This window comes from Nelumbo lutea, chromosome 6 (assembly GCF_056320005.1).
Source record: "Nelumbo lutea isolate HS-2025 chromosome 6, American lotus-T2T, whole genome shotgun sequence".
Classification (NCBI taxonomy): Eukaryota; Viridiplantae; Streptophyta; class Magnoliopsida; order Proteales; family Nelumbonaceae; genus Nelumbo; species Nelumbo lutea.
This window is the reverse complement of record NC_142689.1, coordinates 13,854,519-13,881,715: the sequence shown is the minus strand read 5'-3', so window position 1 is coordinate 13,881,715 and position 27,197 is coordinate 13,854,519. Positions and strand designations below refer to the sequence as shown.

The 27,197-nt window shown below is 36.2% G+C and overlaps 1 protein-coding gene across 3 annotated transcripts in view; it reads left to right on the top strand.

Annotated features, from left to right (window-relative positions):
• The window catches only part of LOC148847476 (Endoplasmic reticulum vesicle transporter protein), a 34,842-nt gene extending 10,076 nt beyond the window's left edge, over positions 1 to 24,766 (top strand). For all 3 annotated transcript variants that reach the window (XM_088948713.1, XM_088948714.1, XM_088948716.1), the window contains exons 5-12: positions 89 to 156; positions 850 to 934; positions 8,381 to 8,496; positions 8,575 to 8,658; positions 14,264 to 14,410; positions 20,893 to 21,001; positions 21,085 to 21,204; positions 24,394 to 24,766. In XM_088948713.1, coding sequence (XP_088804839.1) covers positions 89 to 156; positions 850 to 934; positions 8,381 to 8,496; positions 8,575 to 8,658; positions 14,264 to 14,410; positions 20,893 to 21,001; positions 21,085 to 21,204; positions 24,394 to 24,467 — 803 coding nt within the window. In that variant the 3' untranslated portion in view covers positions 24,468 to 24,766. The remainder of the gene's footprint in view (positions 1 to 88; positions 157 to 849; positions 935 to 8,380; positions 8,497 to 8,574; positions 8,659 to 14,263; positions 14,411 to 20,892; positions 21,002 to 21,084; positions 21,205 to 24,393) is intronic.
• The last annotated feature ends 2,431 nt before the right edge of the window (positions 24,767 to 27,197 follow it).

Below are 27,197 nucleotides of genomic sequence, written 5' to 3'. Positions count from 1 at the left end.
TGCCAGATTATTGTTGATTTGGAGCACATCTTTGTGCTGATAAACTTCATTCCCTGAATTGAATGATAAACGTTAATCTATTTTGCAGTTTTAAGTGTGGATGCAATTGATATGTCAGGCAAACATGAAGTGGATCTTGATACAAACATATGGAAAGTAAGGGCGTTGACATTACTTACTCTTTAGGTTTTCTCTTGCAAGTTACATATTTCATATATGTTGATTATTATTTCCTTATCATGATGGTATGTTTTTCTGTTGCTAGTGATGGGTTTATAATTTTGTATTTCTTTGTGATTTTTCTTTTCTTTTAGAGGTGTTGTCATTTCTCAGGATGCTTTCCCTTGCTTTCTTGTCTTAAGATTGTGGGTGCTTGTATTATTCCTTTGTTTTTTGCCTGGTAATATCTTCCTTATTTACACCCTTTACAACTAAAAAAGAAGGAAAAAAAATAAGGGTTTATGATCAATGTTAGTCGGGTGAGGTAACTGTGGGCCTGTGGCTACCTCAAGGAAATTTTGGTTTTCTATATCATTGTACATTCATTTATCTATGGTTAATACAATGTACAGTTTCCAGTATATAATAACCACTCTTCAATTTATTTCTTTGTGGAAATGAGCCTGAAAAGTTCCTTGAGTCTCAATTTATTTATTTGTTCTATTTATTTTCTTCCATTCATCTCCTGAGCCTTTGGCCTTAAAATCATGGTTTCTTCGTAAATTCCATCTTGTTTTCTCAATTCATTCTCCTGAGGCTGTGGCTTTCTTGTTTCTTCTTTCTTCCCGAGCAAAGCTGATTGGACTTAGCAGTATTCTGTCAATCTGCTAACATGTTGAATGTCTGCAGCTTCGCATAAATCAAAATGGTGATATTATTGGTACTGAATATATATCTGATCTTGTTGAGAAGGAGCATACAGCTCACAAACATGGTAAGTTTGCACATCAGGCATCCTTTTTCCTATTAAGAAATATTTCCTTGTAGTTTTTAAGTTCTTTTTTAGTCACATTAATATTATCTCCCTCAGTCTATTCTGAATGATATTTACTGGATAAGAAAGAAGGCTATCTCATTTATAGTCAAGTACACAATTGGTGGAAAAGTGGTTTTGCTTTGTTGTTTCAGAAGAATCACCTTATCCAGAACCATTTATATAGAATTGCTTGTAGAAAATAATGAAGAAATCAAAAATGACTTCAGACTTAAGATATGTTATATGTGGATACCTGAACATACATTTGGGCTACCAATATTAACATGGTATGGCAAAGCTACTAACCCTTGATACTTGTTGAGTATTAAGTTCCATTTCCTAATGCTATTCTCTTGATCATATAATTTATGTACTTATTTGTAGCAAAATATACAGAATGATATTTGATAAATTTTACTATACGAAATTTAGTAGATTTTTGAAATTTCATTGAATTTGAGGGAATATAGATTAAAGACTACAAGTTGTGAAACTATTTCCAATTTACCAATCTTCTTTCTTTTTCCTCTGGCATTTTGGAGTTTTTTTTTTCTCATTTTTGGGATGTAGGTGGACTTCATTGGCGATGCAGAAAATCTTTTAGGGCCTCATGTTTTTTCTCTTGACCTAAGAAGAGATGTAATATCTTATTGAGATGCACAAGAGCTGCAATCCTGTGGGCAGTTTGGGAAGAAAGAAATGCTGGACTATTCAAAGAAAAGGCCCTAACCAGAAAATTTTTGATAGGAAACATATCTTTGAAGGTGGTCAATTGGGTAAAATATTAAAAAGATCATTGTTCCTTTTTTTGTTGAAAATATATTAAGGGGATGCCAGGTTGTGGCTCAACCGTCATCAAGACATCTGCACCACCTTTCTTGTGGACCCCTCCCATCCATAACTTCATTAAGCTTGATTTAATGGTTAACCGAAGCCCTTCTTGCATAGATAGTTTTTTAGGAATTGTTGAGGAAGTATTTTTACTGTATTTTCTGGTCCTACAGGCCATGAAAACTAGGGGTCCAAAAAACTGAAAACCGAACCACACCGAGGAAATCGAATCAAAAAATCTAGTTAACCCAACTGATTGATTCCCTTTTGGTTCAGTATTTTGCAAAAACCGGTGGTAGCAGTTCAGTTTTTGTTTAACCTAAAAGAAAAACCAACAGTTAACCGAACCAACTGGTATATATACTTATATTATATTATATTTAATAGTATATATTTATTACCTATATATTATATATAAATTTATATGCATATATATTATATTTTTAATTGTCTATTTATAATATATTAAATAAATTATATATTATATATTTGTAGTATTTATTATATAGTATATTATATATTTATGGTATTTATATTATATTTTTATAATATATATTGATTATATAAAAAACCAAGAAATAAGGTGTTGGCTGATGGGAGTTATGAAACTGGCATAGGTGTTATGGTGACCTCTGCAAATATGGATAGAGATGTTCAGATGTTGGCAGTTAGAGGGTGGTAAGTAACAGGTCAAAGAAATCCAAGTTTCAAAATGAAGCTAGGGGGAGGATAAGATCAGTGCAAAGGGCAGAGGAAAGAAGGGAGGTTCTGATAGAAGGAAGGGGCGAAGTGAGGAGCACCTTCTAGGAAGGGAGAAGGCAGGGGAGGCCCTCATTTCAGGGTCGCACCAAGCAGGGTTGTGGACAGGAAGTTGAGAGGCAAAGAAAGAGAGGAGTGTTTTGTGGAGAAAGCCAGATTGCCAAGCTGGTTGACAGAAGGGAAAGTGACCCTAAAGGTGGGTATGGAATACTTCTTTCTCATTTCAGATGGGCAGGGGGAGAGAAAACAAAAACAATTCCTAGAATCTTGTTTCGAAGAACTAGGGATTGTTATTGGTTGTAAGGGTTAGGAAACTGGTTAGAAATAAGTTCTTATTCATTTTACCTTCGCCTGGAGAAACTTGAGAGACTTCATTAGATACAATTGCACACTTGAGGCTCAAAAAACCATAAACAAAAACTTTATAATCAAGTAGGAGAAAATTGAGAGACTTCATTAGATATATCTTTCTATTTATTTCCCTTTTAGTCTTTTAGTCATCTTCTCTTCATTAGAAAAAGGCAGCCCATCACACGAGGCTCCCACCAATGCGGGGTTTGGGGAGGGACAAACATATGCATAGAGAGGTTGTTTCCAAGATTTGAACCTGGTCACCCAGGTTGCAATGGAGCCATCTTCTCTTCATTTAGTATGTGAATTACTTGCCATTTTTACTTTTTTTTACCATAAATTTTGATTAGTTTGAGAATACTCTTTTGTAGTTATATGCATTTTACTTTTCCTTTTGAATTGTAGTGACTTTATAAGTGAGTAATATCGAAATAGTAAGCCAATTATCCAATCGCCAATTGCCCATATTTATTTTAGGAAAATATTTTAAAAAATTATAATGATTTTAATGAAATTCTGAAAATTTAAACCTTAAATATATACTCATCAGTGAAATCTGAAATATCATTGACATATCAGCAATCTGGAATAGTCAGGGATTGGAGGAGTCTTGAAAACTGAGGAGAGCAATATCCTATCACTGTTTTCAGGCCCGGTGGGAGTAGGTGATTCTACAAGGGCTGAGCTGTTGGCTGCTGTACAAGGAATTCAGATTGCCAACCAACTTGGGATAGAGAAATTACTGATTGAAGGGACTCTAAGGTGATTGTGGGTTGGTTGCTGGACCCTGATTCAGTTACTTGGAGCTATAGGGATCTTATGAAAAAATTAAATGGTTAACAAGACAGATGACAATTAGGGTCCAATGGCTGGAAATGCTTTCACTTTCTTGCCAAACAAGGGGCATCTAGGGAAGAGTTATTTTGGGCCAGTCTGTAAATTTTCTCTTGTTTTTCTTGTCTCACTGTAATGTCTAGGAGAAGCTGCACCTCGCTCCTCTCCAAGGGATACTTGTAACACCTTATTTTCTTTGATTAATGACTCTTCCCTAGATACCAAGCTCAGGTATGGCTTGTCCTTTGGTAGTAAGATTAAATTCTGGAAAGACTTTTGGGTTAGGGATGCCCCATTGAAGGATTGCTTCCCCTCTATTTTTTGTACTCTCTTACCTCAAGGATAGACCAATTTCTGACTTTGTCTCCTTGTCTCACCCTAATCTTGTTCTTGGTCCTTCTTGCAATTTTGGTTTGAGAAGGGATCTAAGGATATTGAGTTGACTCCTTTGTCTAACTACTTACAAGTTATTGATGGGGTGTATCATGTGTGGGTCGAGTTGTGTGTTTGCTTTTAAGTTTCCCACCCTTTTGTTTGTTGTATTTGGGAATGGTTTATCTCTCTTTTGGTTGCAGTTAGACTAATGTTAGTTTGGACAAGCTGTTTGATCCAAATACCGTTCCATGGAAAAAAAGAAGAGGGAGGATAATGTGGAGATGTACAAGAGCAGCTTTGATTTGGACAGTCTGGGAGGAAAAAATCAACCACATTTTTGTGGAGAGGAAAAGAAGTAAGGAAGCTGTCATTGAAAGTATAATGGTGAGATAGCACATTGGGTAAGAACATAGGAGGCTTTTGCGGACTTCATGGTTGATGATGTAATGAGAAATTGGATTGCTGTGGTGGGACCTTCAATTAGGGGCAAAAGACAGTGAGGAGTTGGTCTCATCTGGAACCAGGTTTTATTAAACTAAATTTTGATGGTAACAACTTTGGCAATTTGGGAACCTCAGGTATAGGAGGGGTTTTTGGGAATGAAAAAGGAGTGGTTTTTTTACATTGTTCTCAGGACTGATAGGGGTTGGAGACTATGAGAGCAGAACTGATGGAAGTGGTGCATGAGGATTTGTGCATTGTCCAGAGATTTCCTCTCAAGATCTTCCCTGTTAAGATCATTAATTCTGAAATATCAATGGTCCACTCAGTCACCAACACACAATTTCTGTTATAAGCTTTCTTCCATGTTTATGTTTGTCTTCGAAAATATGGATATTCTTCTTCCTCCAAATGCTGCAGTGGATGACAAATAGATTGTTTGACTGATAGGGTCATAATTATTGTTATTTGATCTGTAGGCTTGATAATGATACTTTTTTTTTCCTTTTTTTGAGAGAAGATAAGCAGAATTCATTAAATAAAGAAGTACATGAGAAGATGTACAACTGAAAGAAACACTGCTGAAGATTCTGATTACAAAGGCAGATTTCTGTTGCTATACAAATTATCTCTCACGGCTCCTAGTCCTGACTTAGCTAGACTATCAGCTAGAGCATTTAGGTCTCTGGTAATCCAAACTAAAGACACAGTCATAGAATCTAAAATGTCCCTAGCTTCATTCAGGAAATGAACCAGCCTTCAAGGACCACATTATTTCCTTCATAACCAGTTTATTCTGTTTATGGTGTCTCCTTCATTATTCAAATTCAAGATGCCCAAATTCCTGTCAATTCAGATTCCAGTAAGAGCAGTTAGAACCTCTCTGCCATAGTTGAATCAGCAGTCCCAATAAGGCTATTAAAAGCCAAATAAACTTGATAATGATACTTTGTCTTATCTTGAACTTGATTTTCTTTGACATGCCAAACAACAAAGACCAATTGTGGGATACACCTAAGGAGATATTCTCTGAAGGGATGGGGGCAGGTAGTCATTATTAAGGGATCAGGATCCACCCCTCTAATAGTTGGAGCTAAGTCCTTTCTTGAATGCATTAATGGTAAATATTGGAAGGGAATACCTTTTAAATACTACCAGATCATTATGACCTTCTTTTGGCTGGGTTTTGCAGGTGGCTAGACCTTTTGTGTAACCATATGGCTGTATTTGTAGCTGTACAACTATTTAGGCAACCACATGGAAAATGGTGTTGCTGTGACTTCTCAAACTGTTTTATTCCAAGTGAAGATTAGTGAAAGACTTGGATTTGATGCAAGAAGAAGGTAGGAGCTCTGCTTTGATACCAAGATGTAAATCCCACCTGTAAAAAATCTGAAATAAAGTAAAAAAGATGTGGAAGATTGAAGATGGAAGAGAGAAATTATAGAGGAAGAAGATGGAAGAAAAGGAAGAAAAGAGGAGAGTTAATCAAACCTCTCTCCACTCCCCCACAACTATATTTTATTCTTTGGTTGTAAAAAGAATGTAATTACATGAATGCCCTTGGTAGGGCAGCCAGCACTAAAAGCAATAGTAAAAGAAATAAAACAGGCCCATAACTAAGGCCTGCTAATCACAGATATAAAGCATAAACATAAATAAAGAAACAATAAGAAACTATGGCCTATTTGGCCCACCATCTCTAAAAAATTCAAGAGCATATTTTAGTTTCAGTTTTGGGAACAAAAAACATATATGTAACCAAGGACATGTTTTTTTATGTTTTTGTTTTCAGAACCAATTTGTTACCAAATCAGATGGTTTTGATTTATTTTTATTTGTCACTACAAGAAAAACAATTCACATTGGAGAACACCCCATAAAATATTAGGTGCTTTGAATCAATTCAGCAATCTGCTCTAATCCGGATTGTAGCATAACATTGAATCAAATTGCCATTTTCAAGATTTTTGGGAAGAAAAATACTAAAACAGCATAAAACAACCATGTTTTTGTACCAAATTTCTCTATAATCATCCTCTATTGGAAACTAGGGCTTCTAGGATCTGAGGTTTTAGTTGACCATATGATCTATACTTACATCATCACTGTTGTCAGATGATGTCAGTATTTTGTGGATTTTGCAATCTGTGACATATTTTTTTTTTTTTGAAACTGTAAGGTAAAGTATTTCATTAAAAACAAAAGGGCAGAATACAGAAGGCCCCTGTACAATGAGAGACTGTACAGCAGAATTTGACAGAAAAAACTCAGAAAAGCCAGCCTCCAAAAACAACCCAACAGAAAAACTATGATCTTCTTACAAAAAGGAAATCAGGCTAAAAAGAAGAACAAGTTTGCCTGTTTTTAAAGAGTGGATGGTTTGTCAGCCACGAAAACACTACCCCATAATCCTGTTGAGCACCTCTTCTTTTGATTTCTGCCTGCCTTAAAAAATTCTAAAATTTCTTTGACCCCATACTGCCCAGAAAACAGCAACGGGAAGGATACTCCAAACTACTTTTCCAGCCTTTCTGAGGCCTCCTAGGAACCAAGCCTCTAGGAAGCCCTTCACATCCTTTGGGAAACACAAATTAACTCCAAAAAACTCTAGCAGTCTTGTTCAAACCCTGTAAGTGAAGTCACAATGCAGTAATAAATGACTAGTACTTTCCACATTTTCCTTACAGAAAGTGCATCCCAGATCTTTCACTTCTAAACCTCTTCTATATAAATTCTCCTTGGTTAAAATCTTATCCAGAACTGCAGACCAAACAAAAAAAGCTAGTTTTGATGGAACAGGCCTGATCCAGATCCTGTTGCTCAGAAAGTGAGAGGTTTCTTCCCTTGACAGGTAGTTAAAAAAGGACTTTACTGAGAAAGAGCCCGACTTCTCAAACAACCATTTCCTTTTGTCCTCCCTAGAACCCAGAATCTCGGCATCACACAAAATCCGCAACAGTTTCACTAGAGACTCCACCTGTCAGTCATTCAAGTTCCTCTTGAACAGAGGGTTCCAAGTAACAAAACCATTTTGCCTCTCTATATAGTCAGCCACATTCATCAATGCTCTAATACCAACCTGAGTCTTTAGTCTAATTAGCTTATTGGTTTTAGAGAGAAATAGAAAGAGGGTGAGAAGTAGAAAGGAAGAGGGCAAGAGTAACTCATTTGAGGGCAAGTTCTCGTCATAAGTTGCTAGCCCTTCATTAATATTTGTGTAAAAAAAGTATAGTTATAAAATTGCTCTTATACATCATTGATTCCATGTCCAGACCTTGGAACTCAACTGTATAAAGACATTTATATACTTACATTTATGATTCATTTAAGGTTTAGTGATCCACATATAGAAACAGCTGGATTGTTCCTTGATCTGAACCATCTGATCTGTCCAATGTTTCTGCTAATCCGGATGCCTTTTTCTAAGTTCATCTATCACTAAATGACTAATCAGTTGATTGCTCACTCATTTATTGATCCTATCTATGCATGAAATGGCAGTAATTCAGTTGGAGGGACCTAAGTTTTGTCTGCCATGTACATACAGTGTAGCCCCTTTGTTCTTTTTAGGGATTGTTTTAATTTCGTTGTGTTCTTTTCAAGCAGCATTGTTTGTTTCACCATAGGAGGGGTGGAAAATTTTAACATTGCAATATTTTATATTTTTGCCCCATTTTCGGGGACAACTTTGTTTTCTGCCATTTTGCCATGGAAACTCAGTCTTAGGGTAACAATGTCTCTAGTTACTGCATTCAGGAGTTTACTTGTTATACGAATTGATATCTTACAAAAAAAAGATTATTTCTCCAGATGGTGACAAAGAACATCATGAGTCAGAAAAGGCTCATACTCATAGTTTTGATCAAGATGCTGAAAATATGATCAAGAATGTGAAACAAGCAATGGCAAGAGGGGACGGATGTCGGGTATGTCTTAATAGTGCCTTAGAATGCTCAAAGTATCTGCATCTATCTGGTGATTGATTAACATACATCTCTCTGCAGGTTTTTGGTATTTTAGATGTCCAAAGAGTTGCTGGGAACTTCCATATTTCAGTTCATGGTTTAAACATTTTTGTTGCACAACAGGTTAAGTTTCATTTCTAGAAATACCCAATGAATGCACCTAAACTATTGGTGATAATCTAAGGCTATTATGTTTTTTTTTTGTCATTTTATTACAGAAAATCTATTGTTTTCTTCTATTAGCTTGTTGTATTCTACTTATTCCTACTTTTGATCACTTATTTGGAGTGCCCTGATATTGTGTTTATATGTTGATTCATTCAATTCTCTTTATTCTTATGTACTTTTATTATAGGATGTTGTATATCCTCTATTTGGAGCATTTTCTGGTCTTAGCATGCCATTTGTAAATTGATTGCAGAAGTAGAATGAAACCCAAACATTCATTTTTTGCTTTGTAATAATTGCACTCTGGGCTTTCCTATAAATAAAGTCTTTCGGTAAGTGAGGTGACCCTCCATAGGCCCCTCGTTGCCTTGACAATTATGATTTCATATTCAGGGTTGAGTCCAGCTAGAAAATCAAATACCCAATTTATATATTAGTTTCTGATATGTAGTTGCATCTTTGGGACTTTCCTATTGTATTGCCTCAAAGTGATATCTAGCTCTTACCATAAAGACTTAAGTGTGGAAAGGTAAATTGCAAAAGGTTTCTCTCTTGCTTCAAATTGTTTATCACACTCTATAGTTGATAGTGTTAGAGCCCAGCCCAACTACATGGCTATAGCTAGTCCAAGCCAGCCCCAGTGATTTAAAAGGCGTGCCTAGGCGCATAGGTGAGGTGCATTTTGGGGTATGTGCCTCGCCCATGTCCTAGGCGCAACCCTTTCAAGGCGTGTGCCTTTTTAAAATTTTGCACTTTTTGCATTTTTTTGAGTCTAACGGCTCGGCTGGGGGCTCCGCCCTCGGACCCCCAACCATGCCCCTCAAGGCAAGCCCGAACAAGTCTTATGTTAGGGTCTGAAATTCTAATTTCTCACATACACCGAAGCTCTGAGAACCCCCTATTTGCTAATGTTGTTCATTCATTCATTGCAATAAAAATATCTTCTTAAAAGGCAATGAAAGTTATAAAATCATTGTTTTTTATGTGAGAAATACAAATTTCAGACCCTAACATAGACTTGTTCGGACTTGCCTCGAGGGGCGTGGTACAAAGGTGATTCGTAGAATCAAGAATGCAATATGTTTTACATCACATTAGCTACTTGAAGTAATGCAATTAAGGAAAAAAAGAGATTGTGGGTTTTACATGCTTGAAAATGTTTTATATGTTTGCTTTTATTTTTAAATTTTCATTTGAATATGCTTTACATGTTATGTTTATGTATTGTAATTTTAGATAATAGGTTTTTTAAAACATTTAATTTTTTTTATTTTTTAATATTTTTTGAATTTTTGAATTTTTAGATTTTTTAGCATTTTTTTTGAATTTTTTGAATTTTTTATTTTTTTCTTTTTTTTTGTAATTTTGCACCTTGCTTAAAAAGGCGTGTGCCTCGTCTTGCGCCTTGCGCCTTGCGCTTCAGGCGCAAATTGTCCCTTGCGCTTTTAAAACACTAGCCAACTCCAAGATGTTGTTGCAGTAGGTCCAGGTCCATCAGCAACTGATCTCAGTACCACTAAAAACCCACCCATTCATCAGACTGTTGGTTGAGTTTCTGGATTTGATTATAACGAACTCAGAATGAAGCATATGAATAAGGGTGATCGAGAACAAGGGCATAGAAACTTTACCCCAAAATTCTCTCTACTTTTCTTCTTTCTAAGGAGGTTGAGCCGCCCTTGAAGCTAACTCTTGAGTTGAGTAGTAACTTAAGAACTAGTATTAGAGCACCGGTTTGTGCCTAACACCAAATTAATATCGACGGAGGATAAATTATCATATCGATGGAGGATAGGGTTGAATTGGTCGAGGTCAGTTTGCACAAATTTGAAGGAGGTCTAGAAGATATTAAGGAGGCTTTATCAGCGATCATTTCTTAGAGATCCAAATCCAAAACCAATGGAGGAAGAGACCTAGAAAATGAGGGATCCAGTGGCGGAAGTAGCCGCAAAAGCTGTGGGTGTTCATATAGAATGATCAATGATGAGACTTCATTTCTCCTTCTTCTGCAGTGAAGATCTAATGGCCTGGATATCCAAAGCAAAGCGATACTTCAAAGTTCATGAAACGCTGGCATACCAGAGAGTGAATGTTGCATCATTTACCTGGAGGGCAAATCGATTTCATGGTTTTAGTGGTATAGGAACTCCTATCCACACGACACCTTGGCGAATTTTACAGAAGAGCTCTCTCTGCATATGTTTTGAGATCTTAGCTTATGTTGATCACGATGAAGCTTTGGTGAAGTTGAAGTAGACCACCACTGCTTGCGAGTACTTGGTGGAATTTGAAAGCTATCGACCAGGGTCAGAAAAAAAGGCAAGAACAAATTGGGTACTTTGGTTTTACAAATAATTGTTAGCATTTCTATGCTTTATTGTAGGAATTTCAAGAAAGTGTTGTCAGAATGTTAATTCATTGAAACCAAATCGACCAGGCGTCCACTCATTGGTTGATTTGATTTTTACTTGAATCAATCTCTTGTTAGTGGATTTTTTTTAGTATAATTTCTCACAACATAATTCACCCAATTAGACTAATAATTGGCTTTTTTGTTATTTGGGTAAGCCCCATTTGGGAAATCATGTAGATATTCCTTTAATTACATCTTTGCTAGGGGTAGGGAAAGCCTTTTGATTCTGATTCAGAAGTACAAATGAACAGACTAACTAAGTATCATTTTTTCTATAGAATTTTCCTTTGAAAATTCTGGTATATACTCCCTCTTTGTTTGAGAGAAAACCAGCAAATAAATAAACAAACTTTTTATACATAATAAGTAAATAGGTATCATAAATAGTCATATTTCATCAATAAGGCTGCAAATGGCCTTTAAATTGTGATTATATGCATTTATCATGGTGTGAGGAACCATGATCAACCAATTTTCATGAACAAGGTTGTAGATGGCTTTCCCCTCACACATAGGTTAATAGGTTGTGAGGAACCATACTCAACCAAGTTTCATGAACAAGGTTGTAGATGGTTGTCTCCCTCACATATGATTAAAATGAGACAAGGAGAAGAAAAAAAAAGGAAATAATAACAACAAAGAAGGAAAGTGTGTGAAAGGAGTATAAGGAAAGACAAAAGTTTAATAGAGGAAGTTGTAGGAGTATCATAATGTAGAGGTGGAGGAATACTGCAATCCCTACCTTCTTCTTTCTCCCCTTCACCCCACTGAAAATGGGTTAAAGAAGGAGAAGAAAACTCTTCCTTCCTAAGGTGACAAGTGCCCCCCCCCCCATTTAAAGTGGCTTAAGGAGGGGAGAAGAAAACTCTCTCCCCTAGGATGACATGAGTTCTCCCATTTAAAGTGGTTAGAGGAGGGAAAATAACTCTCCCCCCAGGGTGTCATGTGTCTCCCCACAAACCTTGTATATGTTTCCCTACCTTTCCCCACCTTTTCCTTCAAACCAAACATAGCATTAGGGTGACATGTATTCCCCCACTTCAAGTGGTTAAAGGAGGGAAAATAAATCCTTCTTCCTAGGATGACATGTGTCCTCCCACTTAAAGTGGTTAGAGGAGGGAAAATAACTCTCTCCCCTAGGGTGACATGTGTCTCCTGACTACAAGTGGTTAAAGGAGTGAAAACAAATCCTTCTTCTTACGCTGTGTTTGGTTTGAAGGAAAAAGTAGGGAAAGGTAGGGAAACCTTCACAAACCTTGTATATGTTTCCCTACCTTTTCCTTCAAACCAAACATAGCATTAGGGTGACATGTGTCCCCCCATTTCAAGTGGTTAAAGGAGGGAAAATAGCCCTCTTGTTAGAATAGGACAAGTGGCATCCTCTTATAAATAAGTGGGGCACCTCACAAGAAATTAATTAATATGGATTTAATCTTTTAGGGCCTGTTATTCCATTAAATGGGCTCTACTGCAGGCCCATTAGATGCTTATTGCATTACAAACAAGCCCAATTAACTTGGGCCCCTTTCTTTATTAAAACGTTTCAGCCAACCAATAGGACTGACTGGGCTTATAAGAAAGCCCTTTTTCTTCTTTGTTATTATTATTTTTAAGCTATGTCTGGGAGTATCTTAATAACCTGCTCTCAGTCCAACAAACTTAAGGATTTGACATCCCTTAACATGCTAGGCTACCTTTGACTTTTCTAACTTGTCTTGGTAAGAAAGTAGACCATGTGACCACAAGCAACACATGTTAGGCTACCTTAGCAACTCCTAATAGTCATGGTAAGGTAGTAGACCTTGGAGGTAGCATCTTTATTTTTTTCCCCATCTGTTAGTGTTTTTTTTTTTTAGTGTCATTTGGGGTTGGAAAATAGCTCAGAAGTCATTGGGTAATTTAGTTTTACACATAATTGTTAGCATTTCTATGTTTTGTTGTAGGGTTGCTAGAAAGTGTTGTTAGAATGTTAATTCATCAAAATTAAATCAACTAGGCATGCACTCATTGGTCGATTTGATTTTTCACTTGAAGCAATCACTTGACATGTTAGGTTACCTTGATTTTTCTAACTTGTCTTGGTAAGATAGTAGACCATGTGACCATAAACAACACATAGTAGTTATAGTAAGGTAGGAGAAGTTGGAGGTAGCCTCTATTTTTCCATATGTTAGCAGGTTGTTTTTATGTTATTTGTGGTCAGAAGAAGGGCAGGAACTCATTGGGTAATTTGGTTTTACACATAATTGTTAGCATTTCGGTGTTTAATTGTAGGGTTGCAAGAAAGTGTTGTCAGAATGTTAATTCCCAGAAACTAAATCAACTAGGCGTGCACTCATTGGTTGATTTGATTTTTTTACTTGAACCAATTCCTTAACATGTTAGGCTAACTTGATATTTCTAACTTGTCTTGTTAGGATGGTAGACCATGTGACCACACACAACACATTTTAGGATAAATTAGCAGTTCCTGATTGTCATAGCAGTGTAATAGACCTTGGAGGTGGGCTCTATTTTTTCATACGTTAGTGGGTCTTTTTTATGTCATTTGGGGAAGGAAAAATGTCTACCACTCGCTGGATAATTTGGTTTTGCACTTGATTGTTAGTGTTTTGTGTTTATTGTAGGGTTGCAGCTTGCAAGAAAGTATCGTCACCATGTTTATTCGTCGAAACCAAATCATCCAGGCATGCACTCATTGTGTGATTTGATTTTCACTCGAATCAATCGCCTAACATGCTTGGCTACCTTTAAGTTTCTAACATTTCTTGATAAGATAGAAGACCATGTTACCACAAACAACACATATTAGGCTACCTTAGTTATTCCTGATAGTCATGGTAAGGTAGTAGATATTGGAGGTATTCTCTATTTTTCCATATGTTAGTTGGCCGTGCTCTTTGTTTCAATGGGTTGTACTTCTATTTTTTGGCTATTTGTTTCTTTCTTTTGTATTTTCATGAGGAAGAATGAAAGAGGGGTGAGCATGGCTAGTTGAATGAAGGTTTTTTTTTTTGATAAATACTAGTTGAATGAAAGTTGATTTAGGAGTGTTTAATTTTATTTGTTCTTTGCTCAACTGATCAAAAAAATTATTTGTTCTTTGTTCAGTTTATGTTGATTATTGCTCTTAACTTTCTTTCTCAGATTTTTGAAGGATCTAGTCATGTGAATGTGAGCCATATGATTCATGATTTATCATTTGGGCCTAAGTACCCAGGAATTCATAATCCACTTGATGGAACTGTACGGATCCTGCGGGACACAAGTGGAACATTCAAGTATTACATAAAGGTCTGGATCATGCATTTTATTTGATGAGCACAAAACAGTTGGCATCAGTTTTATGCTTTTATTTGATCTCGGCCTACCTCTGGAATTCCTGGTCATAACATGATGTCTTTTTACATTGGCTAATCGGAAAGAAAACATTTTCCTGATAATGATAACTTTTACTTTTATTAGTTGTAAAACATTCTGTTCAGGAAGCACTAGTAGAATGTCCAAATTGTTTTTAGGATTGTGGAAGTTTGTTATCTTTACTGACAAAAGAGTTTTGGCACTGCCATACTGTTCATTGCTATGAAAAGAATATTATAATCTCTTTAATGCATTATGCTATGAAGCTTAGAAGGACCCAGCTATTACTAAGTACTATGGAAGGCTGCATCCCATTATTCTCAAAAAAGCACGGAGATGTTTGGCCTTTCTACTGAGATAGACTTTTTAACTGTAATTAACTTGTTACCGTTTATAATAAAACTGATTTCCTTGAGTAACTGTATCTAATAATCCATGCTCAACCGTGTACTTATATCTTAAATAATTAAAGCATTTGACTAGTTTGGAGTTTTTTTGATAGATAATAGTGATTATATTAAATATCTTTGGGGATGTGTAAAACGCGGAACGGGAACTTTTTCTATGTTCCTTTTGTTTTGGTGGGTGGACACAACAAACCAGCAAATTCTCATCCCCAACCATTGTTGACAAGGCATCAAAGCAGGGATTATGAAACAGGGGAGGACCTTATTTCTGTAGTTTTCCTAATAAGTTAGATTGTTTCCCTCGTTAAAGTAAAATATAAGAAACATAACATAGAGGTGGAGGAACTTCTGTTAATGCAAGAGTAAGATACAGAGAGAAGGCATATGTGTGTGATAAACCGAAGAATGAGAAAAGAACAAATTAAATGAAGTGAAAGAGCCCCTGTTATATTGAATGTGGCAGGAGAAATAGAGGAGAGGGAATGTTTCTGAATATGCATGTTGATTGTGACAAAAAAGAGAAAAAAATGAAGGGTTCTGATGAGATTTGGAAAGAGATGAGAGATTAGTTGACTAGAGAGAATGGGGAAAAAGAGAAGCACATAGAAGAATCTTCTTAAGTGAGTAGTTGCAGTTATGGTAGGGGATATGTGGAGAAGGCAATGCTGATGTGGCACTTTAGAGTCATGTGGTGGAGATTGTGTGGATGAGTTCAGTAGGACCAAATGTTTTACTTTCTTTGCAAAAAAGAGACATTGAAACGATTTAATTCAGAGGAGTTTAATAAAAGGGTAGAATTCAAATTCTCAGATAAGCATTTGATGGTTTGGAAGTTAGAACTTGAAAGGTTTTTCGAAAGTGGTTTCTTTTGATGTGGGTTGGTTGGACGAATCGATATCTATGCCCATTAAAGATACGTATAGGCTATCTGAGCAGAGTTTGAGGGATCATGTGGCACATTCTCTCTTAAATGTGCACATACCTTTGAGAGAAAGTTGCTTAATGGGCCACCGTCTTTTGAAAAGAGGTTTTAGTAGAACTAAGTAGGCAGTTTGAGGCAAAGGCAAAATGGGGTGGTCACAAGATTTGATTGAGAGATAAGAGAATAAGAGTACACCAGTAGAAGAGGTCTATGGTACAACTGAGTTGACCTATTTGAAAACAGTTGAAGAAGGTAAGGACGAAGTGTCTTTTAAGAATGGTTTTTGCGATTCTGTGCTGTGGTTGAGGTCTTTGTTTCTTTTCAATTAGTTTCTGTGGGTGCACTATCAGAGGAAGCACTCCATTAGAGTGTACAAATAAGGAGTTGGTGCTGGGTTTTCATGTTTGGAATAGCAAGAACCTTCAAAATTCAATATTGATTGTGTTCTGAAGACTGTTGCTGAGGTGCTAAGAAATTTTCTTCTTCAAATCTTGCTTCCAAAGAAGAAGGCAGCATTTCAGAGACAGTAGGTGGACATTGTTTACAGATAAGTGCTACTGATGTTTCCAAAAATATTAGTGGATGCAATGAAGAGTTCTTTGCTGAAGTAGTAGTTGGAAAGATGGGCAAGGATTTGGGTTGGTTCGGTGAATTTAAAGAGATCAGAAGGAATGTGTAATTATCATTTAATCCATGTAACCGAGGTCTTTTTTTGGTTGAAAGATGGTCTTGTTCATGTTGGTCCATTCCAGTGTTTTAAAAGCGCAAGGCACAGGGGTCAATTTGCGCCCGAGGGGCGAGGCATGCGCCTTTTTAAGCAAGGCGCAAAAATTAAAAAAAGGCTAAAAAATAAAAAAAATATTAAACATAATATTAATAAAAATATAAACTTTAATTTTAAAATAAAAATTTCAAAAAACCTATTATCTAATATTAAAATACATAAATATAACATGTAAAGCATATTCAAATGAGAATTTAAAAATAAAATCAAATATATAAAACATTTTCAAGCATATAAAACCCACAATCTCTTAAGCCCCTCAGACTCTCCTTCAGGGTTTGGGTGGAACCTAGGTCTGAGAAGGGCAATTAGGGATGCAGACTTGGACCACCTTTTGTCTTTGTTAGCTATCCTTGAAAATGTTTTCTTGGATCCCAATAAGGAGGACACTAGATTTTGGGTTCCCTCCTCTTTAGGTGTTTTCTCTTGTGCCTCATTTTTTGAGACTTTAACTCAGCCTTCTGATCCCATTGGGTTGTCTTTCGTGGTTAAAGAAATTTGGAGTAGACCCATTCCTCCTTGGGTTGGTAGTTTTTGCTAGGAAGCTTTTCTAGAAAGAATTAACACAAATGACCCACTTCAGAAGAAGAGACCCAACTCTTGTTTACTTCCTAATAGATGTACTCTCTGTAAAGCTGATGGGGAAACTGGTTACCACCTTATGGTTACTTGTTCGGTTGCTAAATCAGTTTGGGAGTGGGTCTTTTACCTTTTTGGGTACTCCCAGGGAGTGTCCAAAGTTGTTCTCTTCCTCCTTTTTCAGATGGCCGAAGAAGAGAGGGAAGACTGTGGAGAAGCATCAGGGCTGCAGTGTGTTGGAATCTATGGGAAGAAAGAAACTCACGAATATTTTCAAATAAGGAAAGAACCATCAGAAACTTATTAGATCTAATTCTGTTAAGGGTGGCACATTGGTTGAAAACTATGGAATTGTTCTCAGATTATTCTGTGGCTGATTTGGTGAGAAATTGGAAGGAGATAGCTTCCTCTGCCCTCTGTAAGAGGAGCTGTAGTCCTTTGTGGTCCCCTCCTCCTTCTGGGTTCATAAAACTGAATTTTGATGGCAGCTGTTTAAGGAACCCAGGGCCTTCTGGGATTGAGGGAGTTTTCAGGAATGAGGTGGGGGCTATTATTGTTATGTTTTCAGGCCCAATTGGGGAAGGAGACTCTCTTAGGGCTGAGATCCTCGCAGCCCTGGAAGGCATCCAAAGAGCAAGGGAGCTGAACATCAAATGTTTGGTCCTTGAAGGTGACTCGGAGGTGGTGATTAGGTGGCTAAAAGGGGGAGACAATGGCTTATGGAGTTATAACAATGAGAAGAATAAATTTAAATGGCTGAGTAGGGATATGGTGGTTCATTACAACTAGGTGAAGATGATTGCTAATTCCTTTCCTGATGGGTTAGCAAAGCAAGGGGTGGATAGGGATTCGATTTTTTGGACTAATTTTTTATTTTTTCCTTGTACTCTTTGATGGGGAGTTAAGTCTTTTTACCTCCCCTTTTGTACCTAAGCTTCACATAGTTTCATATCTTTAATAAAGTTTCTTGTTATTGATTAAAAAAAATGTGATGTAAAACATATTACATTTCTGATTCTACGAGCCGCCTTTGTACCACGCTCCTCGAGAACCTCCTATTTGGTAATGTTGTTCATTCATTCATCCTAATAAAATGTCTTCTTAAAAAGCAATTAAAACTATAAAATCATTTTTTTTTGTGTGTGTGAGAATTAAGAATTTAAGACCAAACGTGGACTTGTTTGAGCTTGCCTCGACCCAACCACTAAACACAAAAAAAGCAAAAAAAACGTCAAAGTTTCAAAAGGCGCATGACTAGGCTGAGGCACAAGGCGCACCAGGCATGCGCCTTTTGAAAGGGCTGCGCATAGGACCTGGGCGAGGTGCCTACCCTGGAATGCGCATCACTTGTGCACTTAGGCGCTCCTTAGGCGCGCCTTTTAAATCACTGGCCCATTCAACAAATTTAATAGGTTGTATAAAAGAAAGGGGGTGAAAATAAAGAACTCGAAAGAATCTCGGAAGCCATGTTTCTTTGGATTAGTTGAACAAATAGGTGAGCAAGGTGAATTTGGGTAAGACTCAGAGACACTAGAGGAAGAAAACAGAGAATTTCTAGACCAAGTTGGGGTTGGAAAAAATTATTGATATGGAAGTTCAAATATGTGAGATGCTGAAGATTTTCTTTTTGGGCTGAAGTGCAGGAAGTAGAAGATTAATCTGTTGAGGGCGGTGTCATGGACTGATGTGTTTCGATGCATTTTAACCCTTATTTATACAATGTGACATGGTTTAGCAATACTTGTAAAACGAACCGGCACTAACTTCACATAGGCTCTCACTATACTAGGCAACAACCTTCCCAGGTAGCATCCCTACCACCAATACACAACATGAAGATAAACATTCATTTCCAAACTGAACCCCACATGAAGGACCTCCGACCTGCTACCATGAAACTTCCCACCAATCCCCAGTTGACACTCAACCCTATGATCTGAAGGATTTAAGTCAGGCTGTGTTGAGGTGAACCCTAACCCAACCTGAGTTGGCTTATGACCACCTCAGGTTTGGTTGGGCTTGGGTTACATCCAGGTTGGCATGATTACTTAGCTTAATTTTGTTAAAATCTTCCTATTTCTTATATTGAAGATTAGCAACTCACTTTGGCATTTACATAGTTTGGTGCTTTAGGAGTACTAATTTTTGTCTTTGAACATAAAATTGTTGATGCGTATATATAGATACATATATACATGGTCACATGATATTTATACATGCAAATATGAAGACATGTTGGGTTTGGGTAGCCCAAGCCTCAAGCTTAACCCAACTCTATAGTTAAGCCAGGTTCATATTTTTCAAACCTAAACCCAACAGTACAGGACCCTAGCCAATCCAACTCTTGGGTTGTGTTCAGTCTAACCCATGCCCAAGTTGCAGCCCTAAGTTTACCTCTTTGGCCACCTGAACCTTCTCTTTCACGCTCCATGTTGACAGTGAAAAGGGTAATATTGACTTTTTACTTGGTCTGATCATTAGGCACTTGTCAAAGGGGCATCTTATAATTTAATGTTTTAATATATAAGCAAATGACTAAAGGGCATGAGAGCCAAGAAAGATTCTAAACCCCATTCTCTTATATTGTTTTATGCCCGTAAAAAAAAATTGGATTGTGTGGTGGGTTGTGATTTTAGATTAATTTAGGGATTATTTGTTTGTGGATTAGAAGTTGTTTCAGTTTTTGTGGAAATTTACATCAAAATTTTACAACCCCCAATCTTTTCTTCGTTGTCATTATCATTGTCTAAGTCACTTAAACAATCTTTTCTTCGTTGTCTTTATTCTTTTTAATGTTTTCAATCTGTCATTGACCTGGCCAGATGGACTGGTTGACCAGTCACCAGCAAGGAATCTGGGTCTGGCTGATCAAACCATCAAATCCTTCAACCTGGTCAGCAGGCCATGGATTACATATTAAACCTCTTTTTTTTTAACCATAAAATATCCTTTCTTTTATGAAAAAAACTCCTAAAAACCTAATGCCCATCTAAGTCATTTTTTTTTTGTATTTTTAGTGATTTTCATCATTGATAACAATAATTCTGATTTGTTACGCTTATTTTTGTTTAATATGAACATAATATTTGAGATATGCTCAATTTTTTCTGCAAATTTCTGTAGTTTTCTGTATTTTCTGCATTGTAACTAATTTTCATGTTTTCGTTATGTGATTTATGAAGCTGGCTTTGTTTCCAGTTTGTTTTTTGAAATATTGGTTCTTCTTGTGTGACAGTTATTATGTGTGCATGGACATAAACTGCATAACACACATATGGTCATTGATAGTTATGTTAATACAAAATGTTCAACTTATTTGGCGGTTAGTGATATCAATCAATCTGGTCTTTTGTCACTATATGTACAATGCAGATCAAAAAGATTTTCAACTACTTTCTTGAAAATACCAGGCACTACATAATAATATCTTATCTGTTTCTTCCATTCACAGAACAAGTTTACACCTGTTAAGAAAACAAAAGAAAAAAAGAAAAAGAACAAGTGCACATTAGATTCATTGTAGAATAAGCACATGATACCATATTTTGAAAGGCTTGTCTACATTCAATTTCTTTGTTGACATTTATATTACTAATACTGCTATTCTGAGTAATGTTTGTTTTGCCTATATTTGAATATTTATCTATTTTGGGATGGATGGGATGCCTATGTTAGGAATGATCATGTTGCTTTCTGATTTAATTTCATTTATTTTTGTGTCTAGATTGTCCCAACTGAATACAGATATTTGTCAAAAGATGTTTTGCCAACTAATCAATTTTCTGTTACGGAATATTTCGTCCCCATGAATGAATATGATAGGACCTGGCCAGGTTGGTCAACTTGATCTCCAAAAAGTAAAGCATTTTTATTATTTGTTTTTATCATTAACCTACTAATATCTTCTTTGGTGTAGCTGTTTATTTTTTGTATGATCTTTCGCCAATCACTGTGACAATTAAAGAAGAGCGCCGCAGTTTTCTTCACTTCATCACTCGGCTTTGTGCAGTACTTGGTGGTACATTCGCTCTAACAGGTTTCTCTTCTTTCAAGCTTCTTCTAAGTTCTTAATGGCAGTTATAATTATTGGAAACTTAAATATATGCATCAGCTTCTTGAAAATGCACATTTATCACCTTAGATTGAGGCAATGCAAACAAATCAATCGAGATTTGCCCAGTAATGCTGGAGGAAGGAAGCCAAAATTAGAATTTTTAAGAAAATGAATATTTAATCATTCAGAAAAGTGGGTCCAATATTTAATCCAAACACATTATTTTTCTACTGGAAGAATAGAATGACTAATATGTTAAGGTTTGAGATTTTTTTTTTTAGTTTTTATTTTTGGTAGAAAGGATTATAAGGTTTTCCTAGATGGAAGTTTAGTCATACAATTTAGATTGATTGCATTAAAAGATGAAGAAAACAAGAAAGTATATCTGGTTCCTTAGAATCAGGTGATGGAATCTACAGGGAGTATACCTTACTTTACAAATCAATCAAAATTTTGTTGTACTGCCTGTAACTACAGAACTGGTTGCAATAGCAAGGAACTTCAAGAGAGATTAATGTTGTACACTATGAATGCTTCCAAGATAAACCATGGCCACAAACCCTCACATCTACACATCTACTACACAACGATGGAGTTGAACACCTTCTAACAACCAATCAGATCTGGAATGTTCTCTGGAGTGATTGAACAAGCTCCGATACCATGTAAATGGTATTAAGCCTGCTGTACATGTGTAGATGTGAGGGAGAGGGAGAGGGAGAGAGAGATTTATATGTTTAGAATGAGATGCAAATAACCATCTGTCCCTAATAAAGATGGGATAGCTACAGCTAAATAGGGACAGATTTGCATCTCCAAACATATAACATAAAATAAGATAAAATGGCATAATACCCGTATCCATACACCTCTTAACATGACTAAATGGTATAAATCATACGATTCATCAACACATGGATAGATTCAGACATAAGATTTAAATCAAAACCCTTGGACTCCATTATTCAAATCATGAATTGTATCAATAATTGTAAGATGTTGACAAAATATCAAATATCATCCTTTTGTGTCACTCTCCGATTGTAATCATATATAAAGGGCACTTCACAGATCTTTATGACCTTTCATTTCACCAAACTTCATCTCAAAAATCTATTAGAACGCTAGTTTTTTAACTTTGGTAGTTCCTTCCACAAAGGCAGTTTTTGTTCTTTTGTAGAAAATGTGCTTAGAATGTTTTACTCAAAAGAAAGAAAAAAGTGCTTAGAATGATTTAGATTAATCTTGTATAAAATCCAATGATGCATCATTCTGAATATATCATTACATGTTTCATTAAAAATGTAAACCTAGTTTTATTTCTTCTTTGTAATCACATCTTCCTATGGAGAACCTGCCATTTTTGGTGATTTGATTCAGGACCTTTTCAATCTAGACCGTATTATAGCTAACCGATACCTTCAATTTTATTGGTGTATTACATCATTTGGTATCAAAGCCTGCTTGTCCTACATCACCCAATTGGAAAGAATGCCTTGTTGAGGTGGACCTGTATAACCTTGGTCTCAAAATGCTTATAGTTACCCTTGATGAACACGTTCTCAGTCATTAGCAGGTTTAGTGTATTTTTTTTTATCAATAACAGAATTAATTTTATTCATTAAGCAGCATTGGAATGTACACAGAAGAAAAAGGAGAGAGAAACTCTCTTATCTCTCTTGAAAAAATAAAGAGATTACAAACAAACCCAAAATAAATGATTTCTTCCCACCCTTTGTCTTGCCAAAAAGTCAGAAAAGGAATTAGCCATCTCTTTTCACCCATCGAAAAGTAAGCTCCATTCCTTGTAGCAGCCCTCAAATTCTTCTCCTCTCATGAATATATTCCCACAATCCGTCATCCCCTTGCTTTTGCAGCCAACTAATCATCACCAACTCCAAGTCTCTCTCAATTGAAAGTTTGCTTAAATTCAGGTTGTTTGCTTTCTGAATTCCTTCCATGACAGCTAGGGTTTCAGCTCTTAGAGCATCACCCACCCCTATTGGACCACAAAGTAGAGCAATAATTTTTCCTTCCTCATTTTTGAACACTTCTTCAATACCCGAAGGTCCCGGGTTGTCTTCACTGCTATACCATCAAAATTCAGTTTTATGAACCCACTTGAAGGTGGGGACCAGAAATGTCCATAATTCACCTTAGCAGGAGCAGAATCATCGACTTCCTTCCATTTGCTCATCAGCTCACCTGGTAGAATGCCCTCAAACCACTTCAATGTCTTCACCCAATGAACTACTTTGACGGATATGGCTTTTTTTATCACTTCCCTACTTTTTTTTCCACAGATATTCTCTAATTCCTTTCTTCCCAGAGAGTCCAGCAGACTGCCACCCTTGTACATCTCCAAAGAATTCTACCTTTTCTTCGATCATCTAACAAAGGTAGAGGAGAAAAGGCTTTGAACAGAAGGCGGGAGTTCCATCTGCACCCAAACAAAGAGAGAAACCAGTCCCAAATTGAACAAGCAAAAGGGCAAGATATTAATAAATGATAGCAGGACTCACCATCAGCCTTGCAGAGAGGGCACGGATATGGAGAAAGACACCAGCCAGGTCTTTTTCTTTGCAGCATGTCAATTGTGTTAATTCTTTCTAGATATACTTCCCGACAAAAACCACCATTCCTAGGAGGAATAGTAGTAGTCCAGGCCTCTTTAACAGGAAAAGGCACTTCCAGACTCTCACTCGGCTGAATCAAATTCCAAAGAAGGAAGCACAAATAGATAGAGGAACCAGAGGGAGAGGAGGTCCAGATTCGGCTATCACTTTTTGAATGGTCCAGAACTACTTTTTCAAGAATTTGAAGCAAATTTGATACACAAATTTCAGTCCCTCAAAGCCCTCTTCTAAAACACAAATCCCCGCCAAAAAGAACTTCCTGATTTTTCTTATTCCAAGAAATCTTGAACTTACCGATTTTCTGAGTCATTGACCTTGAAAAATGCATTTGTATAATAGAACTCTCTCCACAATAGTTGTTGCAACCAGGCACCTGGTTGAATCTTGTAGATGTTTTTAACTACAGACCTAGTTGTGTGATTGGATAAAATCTGTGATGTTTTTTCCCTTGCGTCATAGATTTGTTTCTGGTTCATATGGTAAATGCAATGTGATTGGATGTAATGTATTTTTTTTTTCTACTGAAAATTGACAGGAATGCTAGATCGGTGGATGTACAGGCTTCTTGAGTCATTTACCAAGTCATCAAGTAGGAGCATACTTCGGTGACTTTCTGGAGAGTAATTCTTATTGAAAATTAAAATCACTTATTGACCATTCCCAGGGAATATTCAGTTCATCAGAGCAGGACTCTATAGTTCTGCATTTTGAGTGAGATCCTGAATCTAGGGCACCAAAGCGACATACCCCCAATTCATAAACTTATGTAATTTTGTGCCTAACCTGTGATTTCCTGTCATTTAATTGGCGACTGTTCTGATTAGTAACAATTGCTTTTCTGTTTCCATGTGTTCCATGTGTCAAATTACATAGTTCTACTGTAATATAAGTTCAAACTTCTGTTGCAATTTGCAAATAGTATGCAGTTCTGTGAGAGGAAATCGAAATTCTCTCCCAAAGCATGAGCACGTATATGCATATATGGGTGGGATGTGAAGGGTTGACAAAAAAAAAGGGTTTCGTAAGGGGGTGAAGCCAAACGAGGCCCGAATTGGTTTTTGCCCTGTTCCCAATTCACTGGAAGGAAAAATTGAAACAAGAAAATATTCGAGGGTTGCTCATAGGATTCTTGGGTGCCCTTTGGGGATTAAATCTTGAATATTGAATTATGCTTTAGTTATGTTTTAGTTCTATTATTTTATTTATTTTTTAACCCCTGAAAATTTACCTTTAATTTTATAGTTAATAAAAAAAAAGTGGAAATATATAGGGGAGCATGTAGCCTGCAATAAACAAATAGCACTCCCTCATGTCAACCGGCAACCCATTTGCAAAATTAACGCACTCTAATCTTAGGAAGAAATAAAACATCATCAAAAACAACATCTTGAACATGAATAGGGAATTTTAGACGATCAAAAAATAAAATCTATTACCCCTGTCATCACAACCTGTCTTCGCATGACTATCAACAACTGTGTTAACCAAGAACAAGTGTGTGAAGGAGGGGAATTCAATATGTTGATTAGCAACAAGGAATTATTCTCAACCAAGGTTCAAAATATTGATATGTTTTTGTGTATTGGTAGAAGTGTATCGGTACTTAGATACATGCGGGAACATATTTTGATTTGTTTCGTTTTTTTTTTTTGTAATTTGGTTTTTGCTTTTTTGGGGAGTTAAATACAGGTATTTTTTATTAAAAAAGAGGGGGTCCTGAAACACATGAAAATAGATGTATTGGGTCCATACAAGGTGTATTGTATTGAAATTTTAAACCTACAACGGTAAGATGAGTTTTGCCCTGAATCTGAACATAGTAGTAAAGAACATCAACAATGACTCGTCTCCACATATGTGTTAGTAGCAACCAATAAAAGTGAGAGAAAGCTGTGCATCCTGTGACATAAGCACCATTGGATCCCTAAAGATGCCACCACCTGCAGTGATGCCGGGGTTACTACAAGTAGCCCCGTCGACATTCACCTTAACAATAGAAAGCATCAAACCAATGCTTATATTTGCTAGTTAATTAGAATAATTCAATGTCCAACTAAAATAAGGATCAAAAGGATCAAATCAATTGTTCAATGGAGGGGTGTATTATGGATTTTTTGTTTGATAGGCAAATGCCATTTAGATTAAGGAAATTTTTATAAAACAAATTAACAATTGTAAAGCCATCTATGTAGTATTTTGAAGAGAAGAGTGCTAGGAAGTCACAAAAAAAAAAAAAAAAGACATGTCTAAAAATGTGGCAAAATGTGAATATTAAGACGAATGAGTGAAAAAATTAGAAATGATAGGATTGGTAGTGAAATTATCCGTAAGAACATAGAAATATCTCCAATACGTGATAAAATGATATAGATTAAACTAAGATGGTTCAATTACATGCATAAAAAACCATCAACATTTCAAGGAAGGGGATAGAAAAACTAGGGGTAGACCAAAAAAAGACATAAATAGTAAGAAACGATTTAGGCATTAATAATTTAACAACGGATATGACTTTAAATAAAATGGATTAGTGAAATAAAATTCATGTAGCAGACCGATGGGATATGACATGGACAATGATGATGATAACACAACGATGACAACAACTTGGGCTGATGAGAAAGTGAACTCTTGTAAAACATGAGTCCAAATTAAAAATGATCAATTCAATAATGAATTTCTAAAGAAATGTTTTTGGCCTCTAATGATATCGAATTTTCTACCAAAAAAAATATCAATTAAAATGTAGATGGGAGGAGATGAAAGTTTTTTCTTAAAGCTAAACTTCTACAATGCCCAAATAAAATGTGAAAATACCATTGTAGTATCATTATCATGCTCATAACTCTCTTTGATTAAAAGTTAAAGGTTGGGTCAATTGACAAGTGTAGGATGCCAATGCCATGTATTGGCCCGGAACCTGGATAAAAGTTGGATTGGATTGGATTGTGGCTACCGGAGGCCCAAATCCAATCCATTTCTAACTTCTAAGCTAAGGTTAAGTCGATATTTTCATCCCAAGTTAGATTTTATTTATTATAGTCGATTTGCAATAATGAATTTAATTATATTTGTAATTATTAAAGTTTTTCATTTATTTTTAACCGTGTATCACACGGGTTTTGCTGTGCCATATTACAAAAAGAAACAAGAGTAAAATACACAAGCCCAATATACAACCAGAAAAAGGTATGAAGCCCATATCCCAACAAACCAAGAGTAAGTTCAACTAGAAACCATCCACACAGAAACTGAAATCCACCACCACATAAAGGTCTGGTTCGCATCTTGATAAATGATTTATGATACAGGGTAAGTATTTGAAAAAGAACGCTTATG